General features: G+C 54.2%; 1 protein-coding gene and 1 long non-coding RNA gene across 11 annotated transcripts in view; one reads left to right on the forward strand and one right to left on the reverse strand.

The window, feature by feature from the left end:
* The window catches only part of LOC112928193 (uncharacterized), a 152,177-nt gene that overhangs the window by 113,274 nt on the left and 18,715 nt on the right, over positions 1-20,188 (forward strand). The window lies entirely within an intron of this gene.
* DLGAP4 (DLG associated protein 4) overlaps positions 1-20,188 on the reverse strand; it is a 193,415-nt gene that overhangs the window by 65,388 nt on the left and 107,839 nt on the right. For 4 of the 10 annotated variants that reach the window (XM_072735978.1, XM_072735979.1, XM_072735981.1 and 1 more), the window contains exons 4-7: positions 17,861-18,102; positions 14,584-14,698; positions 11,900-11,950; positions 8,893-9,133 (exon numbers count right to left, since the gene is read on the reverse strand). In XM_072735978.1, coding sequence (XP_072592079.1) covers positions 8,893-9,133; positions 11,900-11,950; positions 14,584-14,698; positions 17,861-18,102 — 649 coding nt within the window. Of the gene's footprint in view, positions 1-381; positions 1,313-1,440; positions 1,526-8,892; positions 9,134-11,899; positions 11,951-14,583; positions 14,699-17,860; positions 18,103-20,188 lie in introns of those variants that run through there. The other 6 variants (XM_072735980.1, XM_072735983.1, XM_072735985.1 and 3 more) reach the window with 5 other exon arrangements.

Here is a 20,188-nt window from a genome sequence, read left to right on the forward strand (position 1 = left end):
GGCAAGAACGCAGCCCCCACCCCCAGCCGGGTCTAAATAAACGCCCAAGTGATATCACATCCTGCCAGCTCCAAAATAGCCCAGGCCTGCCCACAAGCAATCACAAAGTGCCAGGCCATGCAGGACCAAGCGGGCAGGACATCCAGCCCGTGGCACCCTCCACACACTCAAGCAACTAAAGCAGAAGCCTCAGAGCAAGAAGGCCCCCCCACTCCCACCTCTGCCAGACAGGCCTGGCCCCTCCCTCCTTGCCCCTTTGTTGGGAGGGTCCAGAGCCTCCTGCCCCAGCGCCAGCCCTAGCCCCAGCGCCAACCCCATGGAGCCTCGCCGCGGCCAGCCTGCGGGCGGACTCCGGCCAGACCCGGACACCCCACCACTCACATTGCTTCAAGAGCTCCAGACACAAAGCCATGAGGGCCGGAGGGGGGTCAGAGACCCAGAGACCGGCAAAGACAGAAAAGGGGAAAGGGAGAGACAAGGGAGCAGAGAGCAGGGGAGACAGGGGGCAGGGGCAGAGAAAGCAAGGGGGCCAAGAGCCCTGGGGAAAGGAGCAGGCTCAAAAGGGGGCCTTCAGCACAAGAGCCACTCAGTGGTGAGACCACTGAGGCAGATGTGAGGGCTGAGGCAGGGAGAGCAAAGCAGGGGAGCCCGACCCCCAGAGGCGGGGGGGGGGGGGGGGGCACGGAGGCCTGAGAGAGAACAAGGAGCGACAGCCACAGAGACAAACCAAAGGAAAGCAGGGAGGGGTGAAGTCTGGGAGCTGGGAGCTTTAGGGGGTCCCGAGGAGAGAGACCCCAAGGGATCTCCGAGGTCCCAGCGCGAATGGGGGCCCCCGAGGGGGAAAACCCCGAGGAAATGAGGGCTAAGAGAGGGGCAAGACCACAGGGATCTGAGGATACAGATGGAAGGGAGGACCCCCCACAGGCTGTGCGGGAAGCTCAGAGGGGCGACGTGAGGGAGTGAGGGGGTGTTGAAGGCAAGGCCCCCAAAGACGTGGGGGCGCCGTGAGGGGGAGTCCGAGGACCCGGGCCGCCCAGAAAAGGAGGCTCTGAGGGATGAGAGGAGCGCTTGGAGGGGGACCCGAGATCGGGGAGCGAGGGAGGGGCTGAGGCACCGCGAGGGCAGAGACAAAGAGACAGCGAGCCGGGGAGAGACAAAGCGGACGGAGCGGGGAGACCAGCCCGAAGGCTGGCAGCCGGACAGAAGGACGGAAGCGCGAGCGGGCGGGGGGACGAACGGACGGACAGACGGGGAGGAGGGCGGGGGCAGGGCCGGGCGGGGGCGGCGCCCGTCTCCTCGCGGGGCCGCGGCTGCTCCGGGCGGCGCTGGGCGGGCCCCAGCCGTCCGGGCTGAGGAGGCGGCGGCGACGGCGTGGACCGGACAGACGGACGGAGTGACGGACGAGGCTGGCGGCAGCTGCGGCCAGCGGCGGGCACTCACCCTCCTCCCTCACGCGGCCCGGCCCGAGGCTCCGGTTTTGTACGCCCGAGGGGCGGGGCCTCCGTGTTAAAGCCCCGCGCCGGCCCCGCCCTGCCCCGCCCCCCGCGTCAGCCGCGCGCGCGCGCCTCCCGGGACTCCCGGGGCGGGCGGGGACGCGCGCAGCCCGCTCGGCACGTGGCCCGGCGCGCGCGCGCGGTTAGGCCGGGTGCGCAGGCGCTCGGCGCGCTCAGCTGCCCACGCCCAGGCCGACTGACCGGGAGAGGGAGCGCGCGCCCACGTCGGCACGCGCATGCCTGAGCACCGGGGCTCCGCCCCTCGAGCCGCCCCGCCAAACCGGTTCCAGCTGGAAAGGGACGCATGCTCCGTAGCGGGGACGAGCGGAGCGGGTTCGCACTAGTTCCCCGTGGCGACCCCTCGCTGTCACCGCGGGAAACTGAGGGTCACGACAAGAAACCTGAGCTGGTCTTCTCAACACTGCAGGGTCAAATTAGGCCTCAATTCTCGCGGCCCTCCCAGGTCCCCATTTCTCTTGTTGAGTCCCCCACTCGTTTCGTCCTGGCCTCCCCTCTCCAGGCTGTCCTTACAGGAGGTCTCCCTTGCAGGCCCCACTGTTCCTGCCCTGCCTTGCTGGGTGATTGAGGCACGTCCCTTGCCTTCTCTGCGCATCTCTTTAATAAACGTAAAATGACGAAGGGAATCTTAATAAGTGTTTCTGATACCATTGTAGCGATTTTTGTATAAAAGCAATATGACGACAAAAGAAAATGTGGATTATTGGGCCATTTTGATCCCAGCCACGGTGCTAAGCACTTTGAAAGTATTAACTTAGTCTGTCCTACTCATAGTCACGGTGCTCCACCTGTGCTATTCACGTAGCATTCATCTTTAAATTGACTTAGAAAAATTCGAGAAACTCCTAAGGACGAGCCAGGCTCAGTCTTGCTCGGGCCCAGCCACACGGAACCCTGCTCCAAGGCACCAGGCATCCTCCGGCTCAGGACTCCTCCCTGCGAGGCATACCTCCAGGGCTTCCTCCAAGGCTTTGCTTAAGTGTGTATCTCAACCAGGTCTACCCTATCCCGTTTGTGCTGCAAACACCCTTCCCCTTGCTCTGGGCTATTTTCCAATGAACCATTCGCTTATATGTGTTGTTTATCATTCTGTCTGCTTCCCCCACCCCAACAGAATGTCCTTTCCATGAAAGCGGGGGTGGGGGGGGTGGGGGGGTAGGGGGGTGGGGGGGTGTTCTGTTTTGATCACTGTTGTGTCCCTGGTGAGCTCGGCCTGGCCCACTGTAGGTGATCAATAGACATCTATCCAGTGAAAGAGCAGCCTGATTGCAAGGCTCATGTTCTTAACCACTACTTAGTGGGAGCTCCCTGGTTCCATTTAAGCATCTTTGTCTCTCCTCCTTTGGAGTAACCTCTTTACCCCTGAGGGTGTAAGAAATGCCTCTAGTTCAAGAAACTCAATCCTGGCTTCATAACCTGCCCACCAATCTTTAAGCCCAGTCACTATTTCCCCCAGAAGGCTCAATGGATCTGCCAAAAAAACAGGATTTAGAAGTGTAATGATTTGTGCACTGAGCTCACAGTAGGCACTCGATTAACCAGGAATGTTCTGGACCAAGGTTTGGTAGAGCCCTTGGAGGAAGCCTGCCTTCTGCTAAGTGCATTCTGTGCAGAGAGAGGTACGGCAACAGGGAATTCTGACCCCTCTTCACTCACTCCAGGAAGGCCTCCTGGATCCTCTCATTACTCTCTGACTTTATGGCCCCTGCTCAGGCCTCACTGCTTTGCCTGGATCTCCAATCCATCCTGGCCAGCTTGCCACATAATTCTCCCTAAAACTCTTGTAACAATGTCACGCCTCTTTACCAGGATTCCGGATGGCTCCCCTGCCCATGGGGTAATGGGAAACTCAAGGCTTAGGAGTCAGGGAGACCCAGATGGGAAACAGCAACTTGACCTACTAACTGGGTGACCTTGACCTGACACTCACCTTCTCTAGGCTGTAGTTTCTTTGAAAGAGTTCTGTACAAGAGTATATGCATATGTACAAAAGGTTAAACTGGGTTAACTCAGGAATGTCAGATATGTGTAAATATTGTGACCATGCTGATATCACCAGTCAATGGTGGCCCACTTCTCTACTTAACTAAGTCTCAGTCCTGGGCTGCAGGGATCAGAAATGACATAGGAGTGAAGTCTATTTGCAATTTCTGGACATGATGGTCTTTGAGGTTCCTCTCAGTCCTGACACTCTGGTAACTGAAGTGTTCGATATGACAGGAGCTGTAGGGTAATAATCAGAGATTGTGGAAGGCTAGGCCTGGGGGAGGGTTTTGGGGGGGACAAGGCTGACCGATGGGTTGACTGCTTATTAGAATTTTGTCAGCCTCCCTTCCTTTGTGGAGGAGGGAGTGTATCAGAGGAGAAACTGGGAACATTGTGAGGGAGAGTGCAGAGAACAAATATTCAGAGGGTGACTTGGACAGGAGGTATTTGGACAGGGAAGGGGGTCTCCAAATTCAAGCTGCACAACACTGATGGAGAATGTGAGGCATAGGTAGGGGCGGAACCCACCCGGAGTGAGACAGGAGAGAGGAAACGAGATCTCAGGGCTCCTGAGCAAGGAACAAGGGTGTATCCCAAGCAGGGAATCTATCCTCACTTAGCCTAGAGCTTCAAGCACTGGCACAGGGAGTGTGCCCAAGTGTGTGTAACCTGGTGTGTGTGTATATGCATGTGTAAACACACACACATGGAAACATGTGCTGATGCAGAGGGCACAGCTGGCAGGAACTGCGGGGCAGGGGTGGGGGAGTGCCACCCAGGGCCCCTGGGTGAGGCCATAGCCTCCCTTATGGTTCAGAGGGTGTGGGAGAGACACAGAAGGGGAGGCTAGGGAGGGAGGATGTGCAGAAACGGGGAGGGGAGGAAGTGGGGGGGCATGTAGGGGGGAACAGGGTTAGGGGCCACAAAGTGAAGGCGGAGAAGGTGGGCAGGGGAAGCTGGTGGGAAGGAGGGCAGGGGAAGCTGGGAGAAAGGGAGGCAGGAGAGGAGAATGAGTGCTAATGGGAGCTGGGCAAGGAAGAGAGGGGAGGGAGTGGGAGGCAGTCTTCTTTGTTCTTTCTTCTTTTCTTTCCCAGAGGGTGAGAGGAGGTAGGGTGGGGCTGACTGTGGGGTGATGGCACCCCTGTGGCCCCTTCTGGCTGGGTCCTTTGGCTGGGAGGGGCACATATATAGAGCCAGGCTGCTGCTTCCCCCACCACCCTAGCTGGAGCGGACCCTGCCTGCCAGTCACCTGCCAGAGCTATTTCTGGAATGTGGAATCTGGGTCAGAAAGGGGGAGGGAGAGAGAGGAGTGGTGGCAGCGAGACTGGCAGCAGGGAAGCTGGTGAGCTCGAAGTGGGTGGGTGGGCAGCTCTATGCTCAGCCCACAGCTGCTCCTGGGGGGGGGGAGGGCTCCCCTTCCAGGCTCTCACTGGTTCAGTAACCACTCCTCGCCCACATCCACCTACCTGCCTGCCAGAGTACATCCCGTGCCCATGTGAAAGGGACTAAGAGCTCTGATGCCCCTCAGCAATGGGGTGGTGGTGGTGCTCAGAACAGCCCTAGGCGAGTGTGTCTACAAGGGGCCTGGACTTCTTTCTCACTTCCTGGAGACAGAGCAGAGGAGAGGAGGCCACCTTCTGAGCAGGGGTGATCCTTGTGGGCAAATAGTGGCTGAAATAGGGTGGGTCTGTGTGTTGGTGTCGGTGTGGGTCTATATGGAGGGAGGTGATTGTGGGCAGAATTGCCATGTACGGATGTGCAAATTTTATACTGATTAAAGATGCCACATATAAGGCGGGTACTGTTTACAACATAGACATAATTGAATTACATACTAATCATGACAAATTTGTGGCAGATGGCAGTAAAAGACCTTATTCAAATAAAAATTACACATCATGACAATTTTTCAACAGATGGCAATTAAGTGTCTTGAGGGGAGTGCCCTTTTCTAACCCTGCGCAAAGGAACCGTATGGACCAGCTGCAGCTCTGGGCACAGATTTGAAAATCTGGTGGCCCTGATTTTCCCTGTGAGGCAGGTGGGTTTACCTGCTGAGCATGAAGGGATCGGAGGGTGGAGGAGAGATGAGCAAGTATGTAGTTGTCCCTGTGGAGATCTGAGGGAGAGCTGATCTGGGAAGTGTCAGGGGTGAAATTTTTTGGTGGCTCTAACCTGCTAGAGGCATGATTTCCTCCTGGGTGTGGAGGTGGCATGGGTCTTGAAAGAGACACACATGTATGTGACTGTGATGCAGGTGTATGTAGAGATTAGGCATAAATGTGCACATGTGAGAATATCAGTGTACATGTATTTTTATAACTTTTCATGTCATACAGAGGTCTAAGGATATACAACTACATGTATGTCCAAAGTAGGTACACTTGGGCCCACGTGTCTGGTTAGGTGTGAGATATTGCTACATACTTTGAGTGTCTTGGTTTGGACTAAAGCCCCCACATTGAGAATAACTGGAGGCCTACACCCCTACATTGAAAGCCAGGTGCTGGATCACCCAACAGGATAGACTGTTGTGGGGGGTGGTTGATTGAATTTTTGGCCTCTTTTTCTTTTTAGATTTTAGGTTATTCAATCAAGAGGAGCCACATCCAGGCCTGACGCAAATCATGAGCTCCTGCTGTTATGACTGGATGAGACTTTGGGGGTCTTGAGGATAGGTGTATTGATTGTTTTTTAAACTTTTTATTTACTTGAGAGAGAGCGAGAGAGAATGCACATGCACCAGCATGAGGATGGGTAGAAGAGGAGGGAGAGAATCTTAAGCAGACTCTGTGCTGAGTGCAAAGCCTCACACAGGACTCAGTCTCATAACCCTGATATCACAACCTGAGCTAAGACCAAGAGTTAAATGCTTAATGAATTGAGCCACGCAGGTACCCTGGAGAAGTGTATTTTCTATATGAGAGGAACATGAATAAATGCGGCCAATAGAGTGGACCACAGTAGATTCAGTTACTGACCCTATAATTTTTTACCCCTCCTTGTACCCACACCATTGCCATAAAAATACAGTTTCTTACACAAGTTAGGAGGGTACCTCTCCATCCCGTCTTTGAGCCCAGTCATATGATTTCCTCCAGCCAACAGAATTTTAGCAGAGAGTATGGAAGTAGGAGACTTGAAATGTGCTTGTATAACTAGGTTGGCTCTCTTGTGCTTCTGCCATCATCATGAGAATATGCCCTGGTTGGGTCACTGATCCCAGAAGGATCCTTAGTTCTAGGAGGATGAGAGAGGTATGGGACAGAACTGTTCCAGCTGACCCACAAATTTGGGAGCAAGAAATAAGTGTTAATTGTTGTATTACGCTAATTTTGTGTTTTTTTTTGTCATGTAGCACTATTGTGGCAACAGCTGATCAATAAGGAGCCCAAGCAGTTCTGGGATATGTAGCCCATGTCCCATCCTTAGTCTATTCATGAGGAATTGGGTTTGGGGAAGATTACAGAATGAAGAAAATTGTGGGCGTGCTGTATATCCCCCCAGACCCACCTCAAGCTTAGAGAACTGACCATGGGCCTGATGATACCGGGAATCTGACCCTTTACCTGAGGCTCCTAGAGAACTGTAGGTAGCTGGGAGAGCCTAGCAGGGATCCCAGCTAGGATTTGGAAGCCCTAGAACCAGGCCTCAGCATCGCTAGGAGACCTCTAAAGCAGAAGGACTGGCAGGGTTACCCATGACTGCAGGGCTAGAAGAAAGGCCGTAGAAGACAAGCCCATACTTTCAGAATTCCACATGGCAAGGCCTCCTTTTCACACAGATAGAGTGGGAGTCAAGGAAGATAGTGGGGCTGGAGTTGTCATCAGAGGATTTTGCCCAAGATGCCTGCGTGGCAGGGCCAGGTCCCCTAGCGAAGAGAAGTTGAGGGTTAGGGTTAGGATTAGGGTTAGGGTCAGGAGAGAGACCAGATGGAGATGCTGTGGGGGGAAATAAGAAGCAGTGGGCTGGGGTCGGGGGGACTGCCCCAGCCAGGGAAGGAGGCACTCCAAGGGTCCCGCAGAACAGAAGAAACTTCAAAAGCACCACTTAGCAGAAGGATCCACTATATGGCATCTGTCATACAGAAAGTCCTGACACCAGATAACACCTGTCCGGGCTACCTTCCCCTGCCCCCCAAAGGGACCAGAAACAGCCACTAGTGAACAAGGAACAGAGACAACAATGACCACCACGCCCAGCTCCCTACTGTGGGCTTCATAGTATGAGTCAGTCCCTACCTGCAGAAGCATGAGATTTGAGGTTGATAAGGCTGAAGCTTTGCAGTGAGGCCAGACTGGACTCTTAATACCTGAAAATGAAGCTATTCCTTAACGTCTAAAAGTGACTGGAAAAAGCTCAGGGATCTGCCCAGATATTACCCAGGGTTTGAAAGGCAATAGTGAAAGTCATTTCTTGCTCTGCCCCCTGCAAAGACAAGTTCCTTCAATAAATTAATTTCCTGTGTATAGAATATGCAAAGGATTCAAGTTCATTTATTTACATTGAAAACCAATTGAGCACTGGAAACATGTCTATTTTCCTACAACAATCCAATCCCAATTGCTTTTGATTGCCAGGAAAGTCAGAGTCAAATCTGAGAACCAACAATAACAGATCCCACCACATGTAAGGCCCTGCCTGAACATCCCCTACACACAGTAACTTATTTTGTCTCCCCAGGAACTCTGGGGTCTGTCTTAGGCCTCAGTTTACAGGTGAGGAAACTGAGACTCCAGGAGGAAAACTAGCTGGCCGGAGTAAGATCGAAGCTTTCTCTATTAAACCAGAAATTATCTAGGATGTTCCCTGGCCTTGGTTTTCATGGCTTGCTCTGTGACACAGCGTTCCCTTTTGCTCTGATCTTGCACAGACTGTCACCAGAGGACTTAGAACAAGTAGCATGAAGGACAGGTTGTCTCTGTGGATATGAGAGAAACCTGCAAACCCACCCTGCTGAGAAGTCTCAGTGCAGATACCATCTCTTCTCGGCAGGCAGGTTCTAACCCTCACCATAGGTTGACTTACTTGAACTAATCTAAACAGGGAGGGAGGGCTTCAGTAAACCCTGTTCACCAGGAGATGGCTGCTCTGAACCAGGGTCAGGAGAGTCAGAGGCAACCAAGTATCTCAAAGCCACAGGCCTCTCTGACCCCTTCAACCTTCTGCCAGTGATGACATCTGCCTCTGTGACCCTCATTTGAGCTCTAATCTGCCAGTTAGTGGGAAGTTCAGTTTCAAGGCCTCCTGCTTTTGCTCCTAACTATCCTTCCAAACCTGGCTAGCCCACCATGAATTCTTCCCCAGCATTCCCCGCATCTGATCCACCAGGAATGGTCCCTGGGGGCCCCTTGTGAAAAACAAAAATACCACCCCCCCCAATCTCAGTACTCACTTGGAAGCGTGCGACTGTTGCTGAGGCTGCCAGTGCTGGGCGGGGGGGAGAGGGACTGCAGGGAGACACTGTCCTCCTCTTGCGAGCAGCCCGCCTGGATGGCCCGCAGGTAGCTGTGGCTGCGGGAGCGGAAGTAGCTGGGCAGCGGCAAGTCCAGTGCCTCCGCAGCTGCAGATTCCGCTTCGCTGCAGGCAGACTCGCAGGCTGCCTCATACTGGTCGCTCAGATCTGCCTCCCGTACCTAGCCAGGCAAAGGTGGGCGTCAGAGGCCAGCAGTGCCCATTCTGGAGGGACAAGGTGCTCAGTGGTTGGTACAGTGGCAGGGCTGGAGAGTCTGAAGGACCTCCAGTCAGCTCACCCTTTCCTCCCATCTCACTCATGGTATGGGATGAACAGATGGAGCCCTTAAGAAATATATGCAGCCCCTGAGACGTCTCTGAACCTCAATTTTCCCAATATCTACAATACAGGAGAAACTATTAAGGATACTTAATGGACCTTGTGTGTCCATACTGATCAACTGATAGATCTTGAGGCCACATCTGAAGTCAGCCACAAAGAAGGCTATAATCAACTAGTAATGCCTACCTTGAATGTTGGAATGGGAGGAGGCAGTAAGTGTGCTAGGTATTCACCATCTTATGGTCCGATTCCTTTATTTTCACAAGCAAAGAAACTGAGGGCCAGTGAGGAGAAGATGCTTGCCAGGCATACCCAGTGAGGAAGTGGCTGAATCAATAATCCAAGTATGAATTTAGGGAAGATTAATCTGGCCCTGGCATACAGAATGAATGTTGGGAAGGGAATCTAGAATGGAGGCAGAGGCCAGAGATGAAGCTGATATGTAGTCATCTGGTGAGATTAGACAAAATTGGAATGAGGGTAGTGGCAGGGAGGATTAATTAGTAATGTCTGCCATGGGCAGTATGGAGAATGGTGACATGTATGCTATTTGCCATCTCACACCTAGTTCAGACCCATCTAGATGGTTTCTAAGTGTCTCTCTAGAGATGGCCATCCAAGATCCTACAAATCTGCAGCTGAGAGTGTGACCATTCAGGGACCCACCATAAATATACTCTCCCAGGGTTCTGTAAGGGTCTGTCCGACCCAGGTCTTAGGCCATGATGGTTACTGGAGACCACAGAGTATACGCTGAGGGGTCAGCGGGCAAAGGATGGACACTGAGTGGAGGTCCTGGGAGGAGGCCTGGGTAAGAAGGGAAGAGGCAGAAGCTGACTGAGCACTACATGGAGTGCTCTGCCCCGGGCTTGGCTGTGTGGCCTCCGACTATCACTATCCTCTGGGTCAGTGTTTTCTAACTAAATTAAACACCCATCTACTTGTCTGCCACTGCATCAGGTAAAATGACTAGATGGATCATCACCCAATGTGGAGCATATGTTTGGAAAGGTCTAAATTTGCGATGTCCAATATGGTAGCAACTAACCATGTGTGGCTATTTAGTGTTTAAATTAATTGGAATTAAATGACAGTTTCAGTTCCTTAGCCACACTAGCTGCATTTCACTTGCTCATGCTACCTTAAGGGACAGCGTGTATTCTAGAACATTCCATCTTCACAGAATGCCCTGTCGGATAACACTGATAAATTAAAATGTAGGCCATGTGGCATACCCAAAGTTCATTTGGAGGGGGTTTTAAAAAGACAGGTGTTTATTCTCCACAGCTGTAACCTGAAATACACCAAGAGGCCCCTGTGATTGCCAAGGGCAATGAGGTCTTGCTTTGGGATTGCGGGCATGGCACAGTTCTGGAACTAGACTGGTAAAGTTTCAACCCCGAGTCTATCATTTCTTTGCAATATGAGTGCAGGCAAGTCACTTAACTGCTCTGTGCTCAGTTTCCCCATCTATAAAATAGGGGTAATTACAGAGCACATTTCATAGGCTTGTTGTCAAGATTAAATAAGATAATTTAGACCACATGCTTAAAGATACTGTCAGGAGAGTAACTGGTGACCTGTCCCTATTATTATAGGAAGCTCTATGGGGTGAGGGCAAGGATTAGTAAGGATTGGTTAAGATGCTCCCAAGCTCTGGAGGTTAGGCCAGCTGGTCAGGGCTGTTGGTGTGTGTATCACTGAGGACATATGTATAGAGAACACCCTGGAATTTCATATGTTAACACATGACACACATTCTTACCACAGGTCTGTGGAAGTTAGGGGAGGAAGAGGTCACCTGGACCACTGTGGGCTCCCCAAAGACCCTCTGGAATAATGTGCTTGAGAAGAACTATGACATGAATGTGGGAGGTACGTGAAGCATCCACAATTAGAATCAGGCCCAAAACTGGGCCGGTCCCAGTTTTGCCCCTTGGACAGGTTCCTTGTCCACTCCTGGCCACAATGAGGGGATGAGCTTGGAGCATCTTTCAGCCTCTCCTTCTGGTCTTGGAGCTGGAGCCTGGGGAGAAGGAGGGCCACTTCCAGGGGCAGGAGGGTGTGCATAGGGAGGGGGCAGGCACCCTTAGGGTAGCCAGGCAGTATGCCAGGACTAGCTCCATCCCCACCAAGTTTTGTAAAATTGAAACATCCCTGAATTCATGCCAACACCCCAATACCTTAAAGGTCTCTGTGGAGCCCACAAAAGGAGACAAGTTAGGGGATCTGGGGTCTGAGACCCAAGGCCCAAACCACCAGCCCAAATAAACAGTCTAAATAAAACTAGCTAGAAGACTCTCAGGGTATGCTTTCCCTTATCCTGGGATTATTGCTTGCCCCATCCATAGGGCCTAGCCCATTTTCCCCCCGTTTTTGAGAGGAAGAAACTGAGACACAGAAAAGTGAAGTGAAAGAAGGGTCAGTGAGTGGAAGGTGAGGGCAGAGCATGAGACTCGACTCCATGCTCACCAAAGGTAGCTTTCCTGCTGCCGGCTATGCTTGCACCTGCCTGGGCCAGGGGCTAGGACCATTCAGATGCCAGGCCTCAGACCTAGCCCTGGACTCTGGAATTGGGGTACAAGAGAATGGCAAACATACTGACCTGCTGCTCATGGCCAAACAATTGGGGGATCAGGGAGGCCTGTCCAAAAATCTGCAGGAAAGAGAGGGGGGACGGTTATGGGGAGACCAAGGCTCGGGGCTGGGGTAGGGTATTCAGACTCAGTTGCAAGAGAATTAGCGGCTGGCTGGTCTAACCTCCTCCCCAGACTGGCTGAGGCCCAGGTGCTAGGAGGTCTTATTTAGCTTCCTCCAGGAATGGGAGGCTTACTCCTTCTGAGGATTTGCAATTTGTTCTTTACACATCTTTCTTCTGGTCTGGCCCCTGGAAGATGCCCTGTCTGCTGCCTCTCACCCAGGCAGGCAGCAACCCTCCCCCACCCCAGATCTCCAGATTAAGCACAGAGCCCAGAGCCTTCTCTTCCCTGGTCAGGGCCAATATAGTCCAGTGCCTGGTGGGAGGGGAGCTCCTTCTGGCAGAAGTCAAAGCCTCAGAGACACAGTCAGAGCTAGGACATCTCTGACTCTAGGGCCACATATGTGGCTTGGGTTACTCAAACTTCTAGGGGTGAGGGTCTGAGGGCTCAGAGGACCCTGGACTAGGAGACAGCTGGACTGGGCAGAGGATAATGGCAGAGACCTGCTGGGGTCCTCAGGCTGGCTGACTCCACGTGCCCTTTGGTGTGGCCAAAGGACAAAAGTGTTCCAGATGCCAGGCCAGGCAAAGGTGAAGATGGGTTGTGTGAGAGAAAAAGACTCGGAGAGAAGCATAGATGTGGAACCTGCTAGAGGGAGTCAGAAGAATGTGAATGAGAGGAGAGAAAAACAGAAGGAGACAGAAACAGGAAGACAGAGACAAGAAAACAAGGTACGACGGCAGACACAGGGAGGAAAGCCATCCATTCAGTGAACACCTATGTGTCCCGTGCCGAGGACAAGGAAGCCATGGGGAACTGCACAGCAAGGTCCCCACCTGCAGGGAGCTCCCAGTCTTAAGAATAAGACAGGCAGCAAGTAAATAAACAGATATAATTTCAGATAGTGCTGGTGCTGGGTAAGGGAACGGTGTCCTGGGGGCTCCTTTAGAGGAGTGATAGGGCAGGTTCCCCTGAGGTGACATTTGAGCCAAGACAGAGGAAGGCAGAGAAGCAGCAGCTGAGCAAAGATTTGAAGGAGGGGTGCTCCTGGGAGAGGAAACAGCAAATGCAGAGCTGGGGACAGGTGTGTGAGGTGTGTGAGGAGCAGAAAGGAGGCCAGTGTGGTTGGAGCTGGACAGGTGACAGAACAAGTCTGAGATCCTGTGTGAGAGGGAGGCAGAGCCACACGCAGCTGAGTAAGGAGTCTGGCTTTCACTGGGGACAGGCGGGAGCCCCAGAGGGTTTGGAGCAGGGATGTAGTGTGATCTGCCTTACATCCTTCACAAGCTCCCTCTGGCCACTGGGAACAGAGTGCAGGTGGCAGGCCTGGAGGCCAGGAGACTTGATGTGGCCTGCATGAGGGTGGCAGGGATAGAGTCCCATGGTGGGGGTGCTCTAGTCCTCCTACATCAGAGGTCAGTCTCTTTGGTCTGGGAATGACAGTGCTGAGGGCAGGAGTCTGGGGGCTCAGTGAGTGGGGGGGGGGGGGGGGGAATGCCCTGGCTGGGCCAGGAACAGTGGAGTGGCAAGGATCTCAGATCCCAAAGCCGTCCAGGTCTAAGTGGTGCGTTAGCCCAGGTCATGGGGCTGAACTCAGTGGGACCTGCCCAGAGAGGAGGCTGGGTGTGCACCTGGCACCTCCACTGCCCCACTCTGCTACTCCTAGCAGCTGTTGCCCTCTTTGGGCCTCATCTCCCCATCCACACCATGCGGGGAGCCCTCAAAAGTTGGCTGGTCCTCCCTCTGCAAACCCTACAGTACTGCGCATATGGCAGGGGCTGGGGTCCAGGTGTAGGTCCGACAGCCCTGGATCTCTGCCCAGCTCTGCCTCCTCCTTGCGGTTTGATCTCACCTATCTGAGCCTCAATTTCCTCATCTGTAAAATAGGGATATAAATAATCAGTACACCCGCCCCCGAGTGTGGCTGTGAGGGTTCAAGGAGCTGGGGGTGAAGAGAATGAAAAGTGCAGCACAGCTTGTTTATTTGCTATCTGGTGCCTGGGCCCTGAAAGTCCAACTTTCCACTGAGCCTGTTGGACGTGGAGGTGCAGAGTGGAGAAGCAACTTACCCAAGGTCACACAGCAAGATAACAATAATAACCGTAAAGTTAGCTGCCCTTTGCTGAGAACACTACATTCCTATCTCATCAATCCCTCACAACCCTCTGAAATAGGAATTATCACCCTTCTTCGTAAATCAGGAAACTGAGGCTCAGGGAGGGGTGACTTGTCCCGAGTTCATACTCTCAGTGACAAGACTGGGACTCAAGCTCAGGTCTCCTGAGTTCCTCAGGAACTCCTCATGCCATCTTCAGGCTCCTGGGTCCCAAAGCAGTGGTGTGGCCCCTCCCTTGGGGCCCTCAGCTCAGGCCATGCCATGTCACGCCCTATGACTGCTCTCCAGCCACCACAGGACAGTCAGTGGGGCAAGATATATGCATACAGGCAGCCATGGAAACAAAGACCAAACAGAAGCACAGTGCAGACATCTGGGGACCGCTGGGCAGGGGCAGGGGCTGGATGTCTGTATTCCTGGGTGGGAGCTAGGGCTTCCAAGCCCACTGACCTTCTGGCTACCCGCCACCCTCACCTGGCTGATGCAGCTGGAGTCGTTGAGGCTGTCGCTGACGGGGTTGTAGTCCTCCTCCCAGCTCGGACACTTGGAGGGCAGCAGCATGTCCACTGAATCCAGGCGGTCCAGACTCCTGGTGAGGGTGGGGAGCAGACAGGGCTCAGCCCACCCACTGTTCAGCCTGGGTAACTGAGGCCCAGAGGGGGAAAGACTGGCCAAGGTCATCCAGTGGCAGAGGGGAAAATGGAAGTCACTGCCAACCTGTGTAGTGTTGCGGGGGGGGGGGGGATGATGTAAAGGGTGGGGGGGCGGGCAGGTGGGGGGGGGCCTTGAGCAGGGGGAGAGCTCAGAGGCTTGAATCTGGAGGGTGCTGGTGATCCTTACTTGTTTTGTCTACTATAGCCACGAGGTGGCAGCAAAAGCTCACTTTTGACGGTTTCAAACCTAGCCAGCACAACTCCACAGCCCCTTCCCCTACAGGTCTGGAGAAATTCCAGGAGGGGGACAGAGGCGGTAGGTCAAGGCTCACAGCCTTGATCTCTGGCTTGAGCTCCCCAAAGAGCATCAGTTTCAACACGATATCCCGGTGGCTTCCAAGAGGCCCCCAAAGACTCACCACTTCATCTCACGGTCCCTGCTCTTCAATTTGCCTCACATCTACCTGACCCTGGGTTTCTCCCTCACCCCTGCTCTGGGGTTAAGATCCAAGCACCCAACAGCTCAGGCCTGATGTAGATGGGCTGGGATGGGACTGGAGCTTCCTCACTGAGTGACCCTGGGCAAGTCATGACCTGTGCCTATGTCTGTTTCCTCACCTATAAAGTGGGGGTGATACTGTGCCTGCCTGCTTGGTGCTGTGATGAGGAAGATTCAGTAATGCATGCTAAAGTGCACTACAGCAGGCACAGAGCCCAGAGTGCAGCAAGTGCTAACAGATGGCGCCCATTACTATTACTACTATTATTATTTATTCCTTCTCATTCAAGGTCTGGGCCTAGGTCCTGTCCTCTGCTCCTACCTCAGTGCCCATTCATGGAAATGTTGGATCCTAGGACTAGAAGGGGTCATTCATGGAAATGTTGGATCCTAGGACTAGAAGGGGTCTCAGAAATCACTCAGCTTAGCCCCTTCACTTAAAGATGGGGAAACTGAGGCTCAGATTGGGTCAGACCTGGGACTCACCAGTGGTGTCCTACATTCCCACCTTGGGGCCATTCCCTGCCTCCTGTCCTATTGTGCATCCCTTAAGCAAATTCCTGTGGCAAGGAGACTCTGGCCTTCTCTGAGTACACTGCTTCTCCCTGCCCCTCCGTGCCTCAGTGCTCTATCACTTTTTTCCCTGCTCTCCTCCCTCTGTCGCAGTCCTCCCAGACCCCCTCCTCCCAGAAGCCTCGGCTCTTGGCCCCAGTAGTTGAAGAACTAGGACTAAGTTTGTTTCCCTTAACTCTTCTTCTTGTTTCTGACTTGCTTTTTCCTCAAAGGACTTTGAACTCCTCCTACTAAGTTTTACCTGTTTTGTACTTGATGATGGGCTTTCTATAACTTTTTCCCCCCTCATTCTTTTCTGTTCTGATCCCCATGGTGACTTCTGCATGTGAAAGCTTCACCTTTCTCTAACATTTTGCTTTTTAAAGATTTTTATTTATTTGAGAGAGAGCAGAGAGGACAAGCAGGAAGGGCAGGGACAGATGGGCAGAGGGAGAAGCAGACTCTTTGCTGAGCAGGGAGCCCCATGCAGGGCTTGATCCTGGGACCCCAGGATCATGATCTGATGACCTAAGCCAAAAGCTGAACCTTAATGGACTTTCTCTAACATTTTAATTGTTGCTTTCTGGGTGCATGCATCTCATTTGTTCATATTTTCATTAACTCTTCCAAGTCTTAAAGCAACAGGATAGGGCTGAATGGTGGAATTTCAGGCAGGGCGATGGCACAGGTCTATCTCCCTTTGACTTCTGGACATCCTCCTCCCTGGTCTTGGAGCTCACCACAGCGATCAATTACAGGGGCATCCTAGAGCGGGGTCTGGCCTTCTGGGAAGTACCTTGCTAGTACAAATGGTGGGTTCACTAGGGGCAGGGTTCTCCTAACCTGAAGATGAGGGTTCCCTGGCCTGTTTCCCGTGTGGAAGTGGAACTCATCTGATGATGTGGCTCCTGTGGGCGGGGCCAGTCACTCTAGAGAGACTCTCCTTATCCTTTACCAAAGGATGAAGCTCACCAGTGATCAGGACTTAACTGGGGGGGGCTTATGGAGTGGTTCACCAAATGGCGGGGCTCTCCGGAGTCAACTCGTCAAATGAAGGGGTCAACCTAAGGACGTGGATCTCGGGAAGGAAGCTAACTAAAGTCGAGTTTACCTAGGGGGCCTGGATCTTTGCGAGCCCGGGTTCACCCGGATCTGAGGCTGTAGGGCAGGATTCATCTATGGGGCGGGGCTTCCCTAGGGGGCCATAGGGAAGGAAAGTGCGGTTCCCAGGGGTGGGACACACCTGCGAGGAGCTCGTCTAGGGACTAGCCTTGCTAGTGAGCGGAGGCTGAGAGCGAAGGAGGCTTTCCCAGGGGAGAGCTCACGCGCAGGGGGACGGGGAGGTGTCCAAACGGGCAGGTTAGCCTGTGGGCGGGGCTCCCAGTAGGCCAGGACCCCGGAGACCTCCTGGGACTGGATTCAGACTTCGGAGCGGCTCTTCCCAGGCGGAGCTCCAGGGGGTAGGTAGGGCTAGCCTGTGAGCCGGCGCCCAGCAGGCGGGACTTCGGAGCCCTCCCGGGACCTGACTCTGACTTGGGAGCGGAGCTCCGGCGGCGGGGGCGTGGGTAGGTTAGTCTGCGGGCGGGACTCCCAGGAGGCGGGACTTAGGAACCTAGGAGCCCTCCCGGGGGCGGAGCTCCGGGGGACGCAGGTTAGTCTGCGGGCGGGACCCCCAGGAGGCGGGACTTAGGAACCTAGGAGCCCTCCCGGGGGCGGAGCTCCGGGGGACGCAGGTTAGTCTGCGGGCGGGACCCCCAGGAGGCGGGACTTAGGAACCTAGGAGCCCTCCCGGGGGCGGAGCTCCGGGGGACGCAGGTTAGTCTGCGGGCGGGACTCCCAGGAGGCGGGACTTAGGAACCTAGGAGCCCTCCCGGGGGCGGAGCTCCGGGGGACGCAGGTTAGTCTGCGGGCGGGACTCCCAGGAGGCGGGACTTCGGAGCCCTCCCGGGGCGGACTCTGACAGCGGAGCTGCGCTCCCGGGGGCGGAGCTCCAGGGGGCAGGGCTAGCCTGTGGGCGGGGCTCTAGGAAGCGGGGGCGCGTGCTCACCTGCGGGGATTACTCTGCTCTCCCAGCGACTGCTGCGTGGCCCTCAGGTAGCTCTGGCGCCGTGCCGCCGTCTTGGGTGAGGGCTTGGGGCTGCCGGCGGACTCATCGCTGTCCTCGTCGCCCATGGCCTTGATGTAGCTGCCGCTGCGCATGCGCCTGCACGGGATGGGGCCCTCAGCCGCCGCGTCCGCCTCGCGCGGAGACAGCAGCGCGGTGCTCCACTCGCCGCCGCCGCCGGGCACCTGAGGATGGGCGGACAGACCTCAGCGAGGGTGGGGAGGGGTGGCGGGCGGCGCTCACTCTCAGCGCGCCGCCAGCAGCCCACCTAGGGGATGGTGCTCCGGACCCCGAAGCTCCCCCACTCCCCACCTCGGAGGGTTTGGGCCTTCCCTGCTGGGTTCTGCCATTGAAGTCACCCAGCCCCAGGAAGGATACTTGGGTTCCAGGGACGGCTCTGCTACAGCTTCACTGTGTGGCCTTAAGCAAATCCTTGCCTCTCCTCGGATTTCTCGATGGATCCCAAGCTGAGTGTGCCCCAGCAAAACAGCCCAGGCTGTAAGATCACAACGGCGTCCACTGCAGCTCCTTTTCTGAGCACCCCCGTGTTCCCATCACTTCACCCTGCTATGTTAGATGATGGCTTATGATCCCACTACACAGATGAGACCATCAGGCCAGACAGGTCCTCAGGCCTGGCACCAAGATCCTGTCCTAGGATGGGGGTGGGGGCAGAGAGGGCTGGTCAGAGGACACCTGCACATCAGTAGAGGGGTAGGGTCCTTGGAGTCAATCCATTCCTATGTCCCTTACTAGTGGGTAAGCCAAGGCACAGCGTGCAGAGAGGCTGGTGGGTGTCTGGCAGCCAGTTGGTGACCTGGAAAAAGGGCTGCTTTCTCATCAGACATGTATACAGAGTGGACATTCACCTCATGACGAAAGATTACACATCTTAGCACTTACAAGGTACCTCAGTCCAAGCACAGAGTGAACACGCCTTGCCACATACACACATTTCAGAGAGCAATTGTACCTTTCCATACACACCCATCTCACCAAGGACATACCCCACAGCAGCCACTTCATCTCATGCATGCTCCTCAACAAATATACCGTGTGAACACAGAGCATCCTCACAAACCACACCCCTCCTCACAAACACAGCAGCAGCCACTGTACTGCGGACACACTGCAGCACATCTCCACCGCACTGTCTTTGCCTCAACACAGAGTGCACACCCTCGCTAGGTTCTACACACTTCACCACAGATGCCCAGGTGACACACATTTCTCGGCGTACACAGCATTGCCATTCTTTACCACAGGCAAAATGCACACTCCCAACATCACCACACCTACACAGATCCACACCCTTCCAAGTGCCCATACTGCCAGTGGCCAATTCTCAGCTGAGGGATGGTTCCTATCTGGGACTCCCCTCCTCCACCCCAGGACTCCAACCTCCCTCCCACCCCCGAGCCAACTGCTCAGCCAGTCACTAGGGCCTGCGCATTCTACCTCCCAGACCATTTGCTCTCCATCTCCTTATCTCCACCTGTCCCTTGGGGAACATGGCCTTTGATATTCCTGCTTAAAACCTGTTGCATCCCCAGCATCGCCCCTGACCCACCTCCCATGACCCAATCTGGCAACATAAGCCTCAGGGCCTGCAGGGCCACCCTTTCATGGTGTTCCTGAAGCATTTTCACATGATCAGACCAAACCACACCATTTTGAGAGAGAGCCAGGTCACACACCACCCTCTCTGATGTTTCTAAACTAAGGAAGTGGATCGAGAGCCACAAAAGCCTTAAATATATAAAATACTGCCTAGATTTCCATTTTTCTCCTATTGAAAAAAATAGCTTTTCCCCCCATAGTCTCACTGTCTTTGGAATTTTTATAACTCGGGGCTTTGTCAGACTTTGATGTGCATCTGGTTCAAAATGTATCTAATGTGCTTCCAAAGGCTGGCCAGGCCTGTGCTGGCACACCCCCTAGGATGAAGTGCTCACTACCTACAGAAGCAGCCCCTTCCACCTCGGTGGGTACTGAAATCTGCTTCCTGTAACTTCCACCCACAGCTTGGGTTCTGCCCCCAGGGAGTGCACCCAGTTCATAGCCACTGGCTTTGCTCTTGAAGAGCCCCAGGGGCATGTGTAGCAACAGAGATGTCTTCTGAGCCACTTTCCAGGAACCTAGCTTTGGTGCATATTAAGTGCCTCAATAAACATTAACACTTGAAAGAAGAGAGCTAGTCCTCTAAGCTGGGTTAGGGCCTCCTGCAGCCCTCTTGCTGACCTCCATCACACTCGGCTCACACTGATATGA

The sequence above is a fragment of the Vulpes vulpes genome, chromosome 14 (genome assembly GCF_048418805.1).
Source record: "Vulpes vulpes isolate BD-2025 chromosome 14, VulVul3, whole genome shotgun sequence".
NCBI lineage: Eukaryota > Metazoa > Chordata > Mammalia > Carnivora > Canidae > Vulpes > Vulpes vulpes.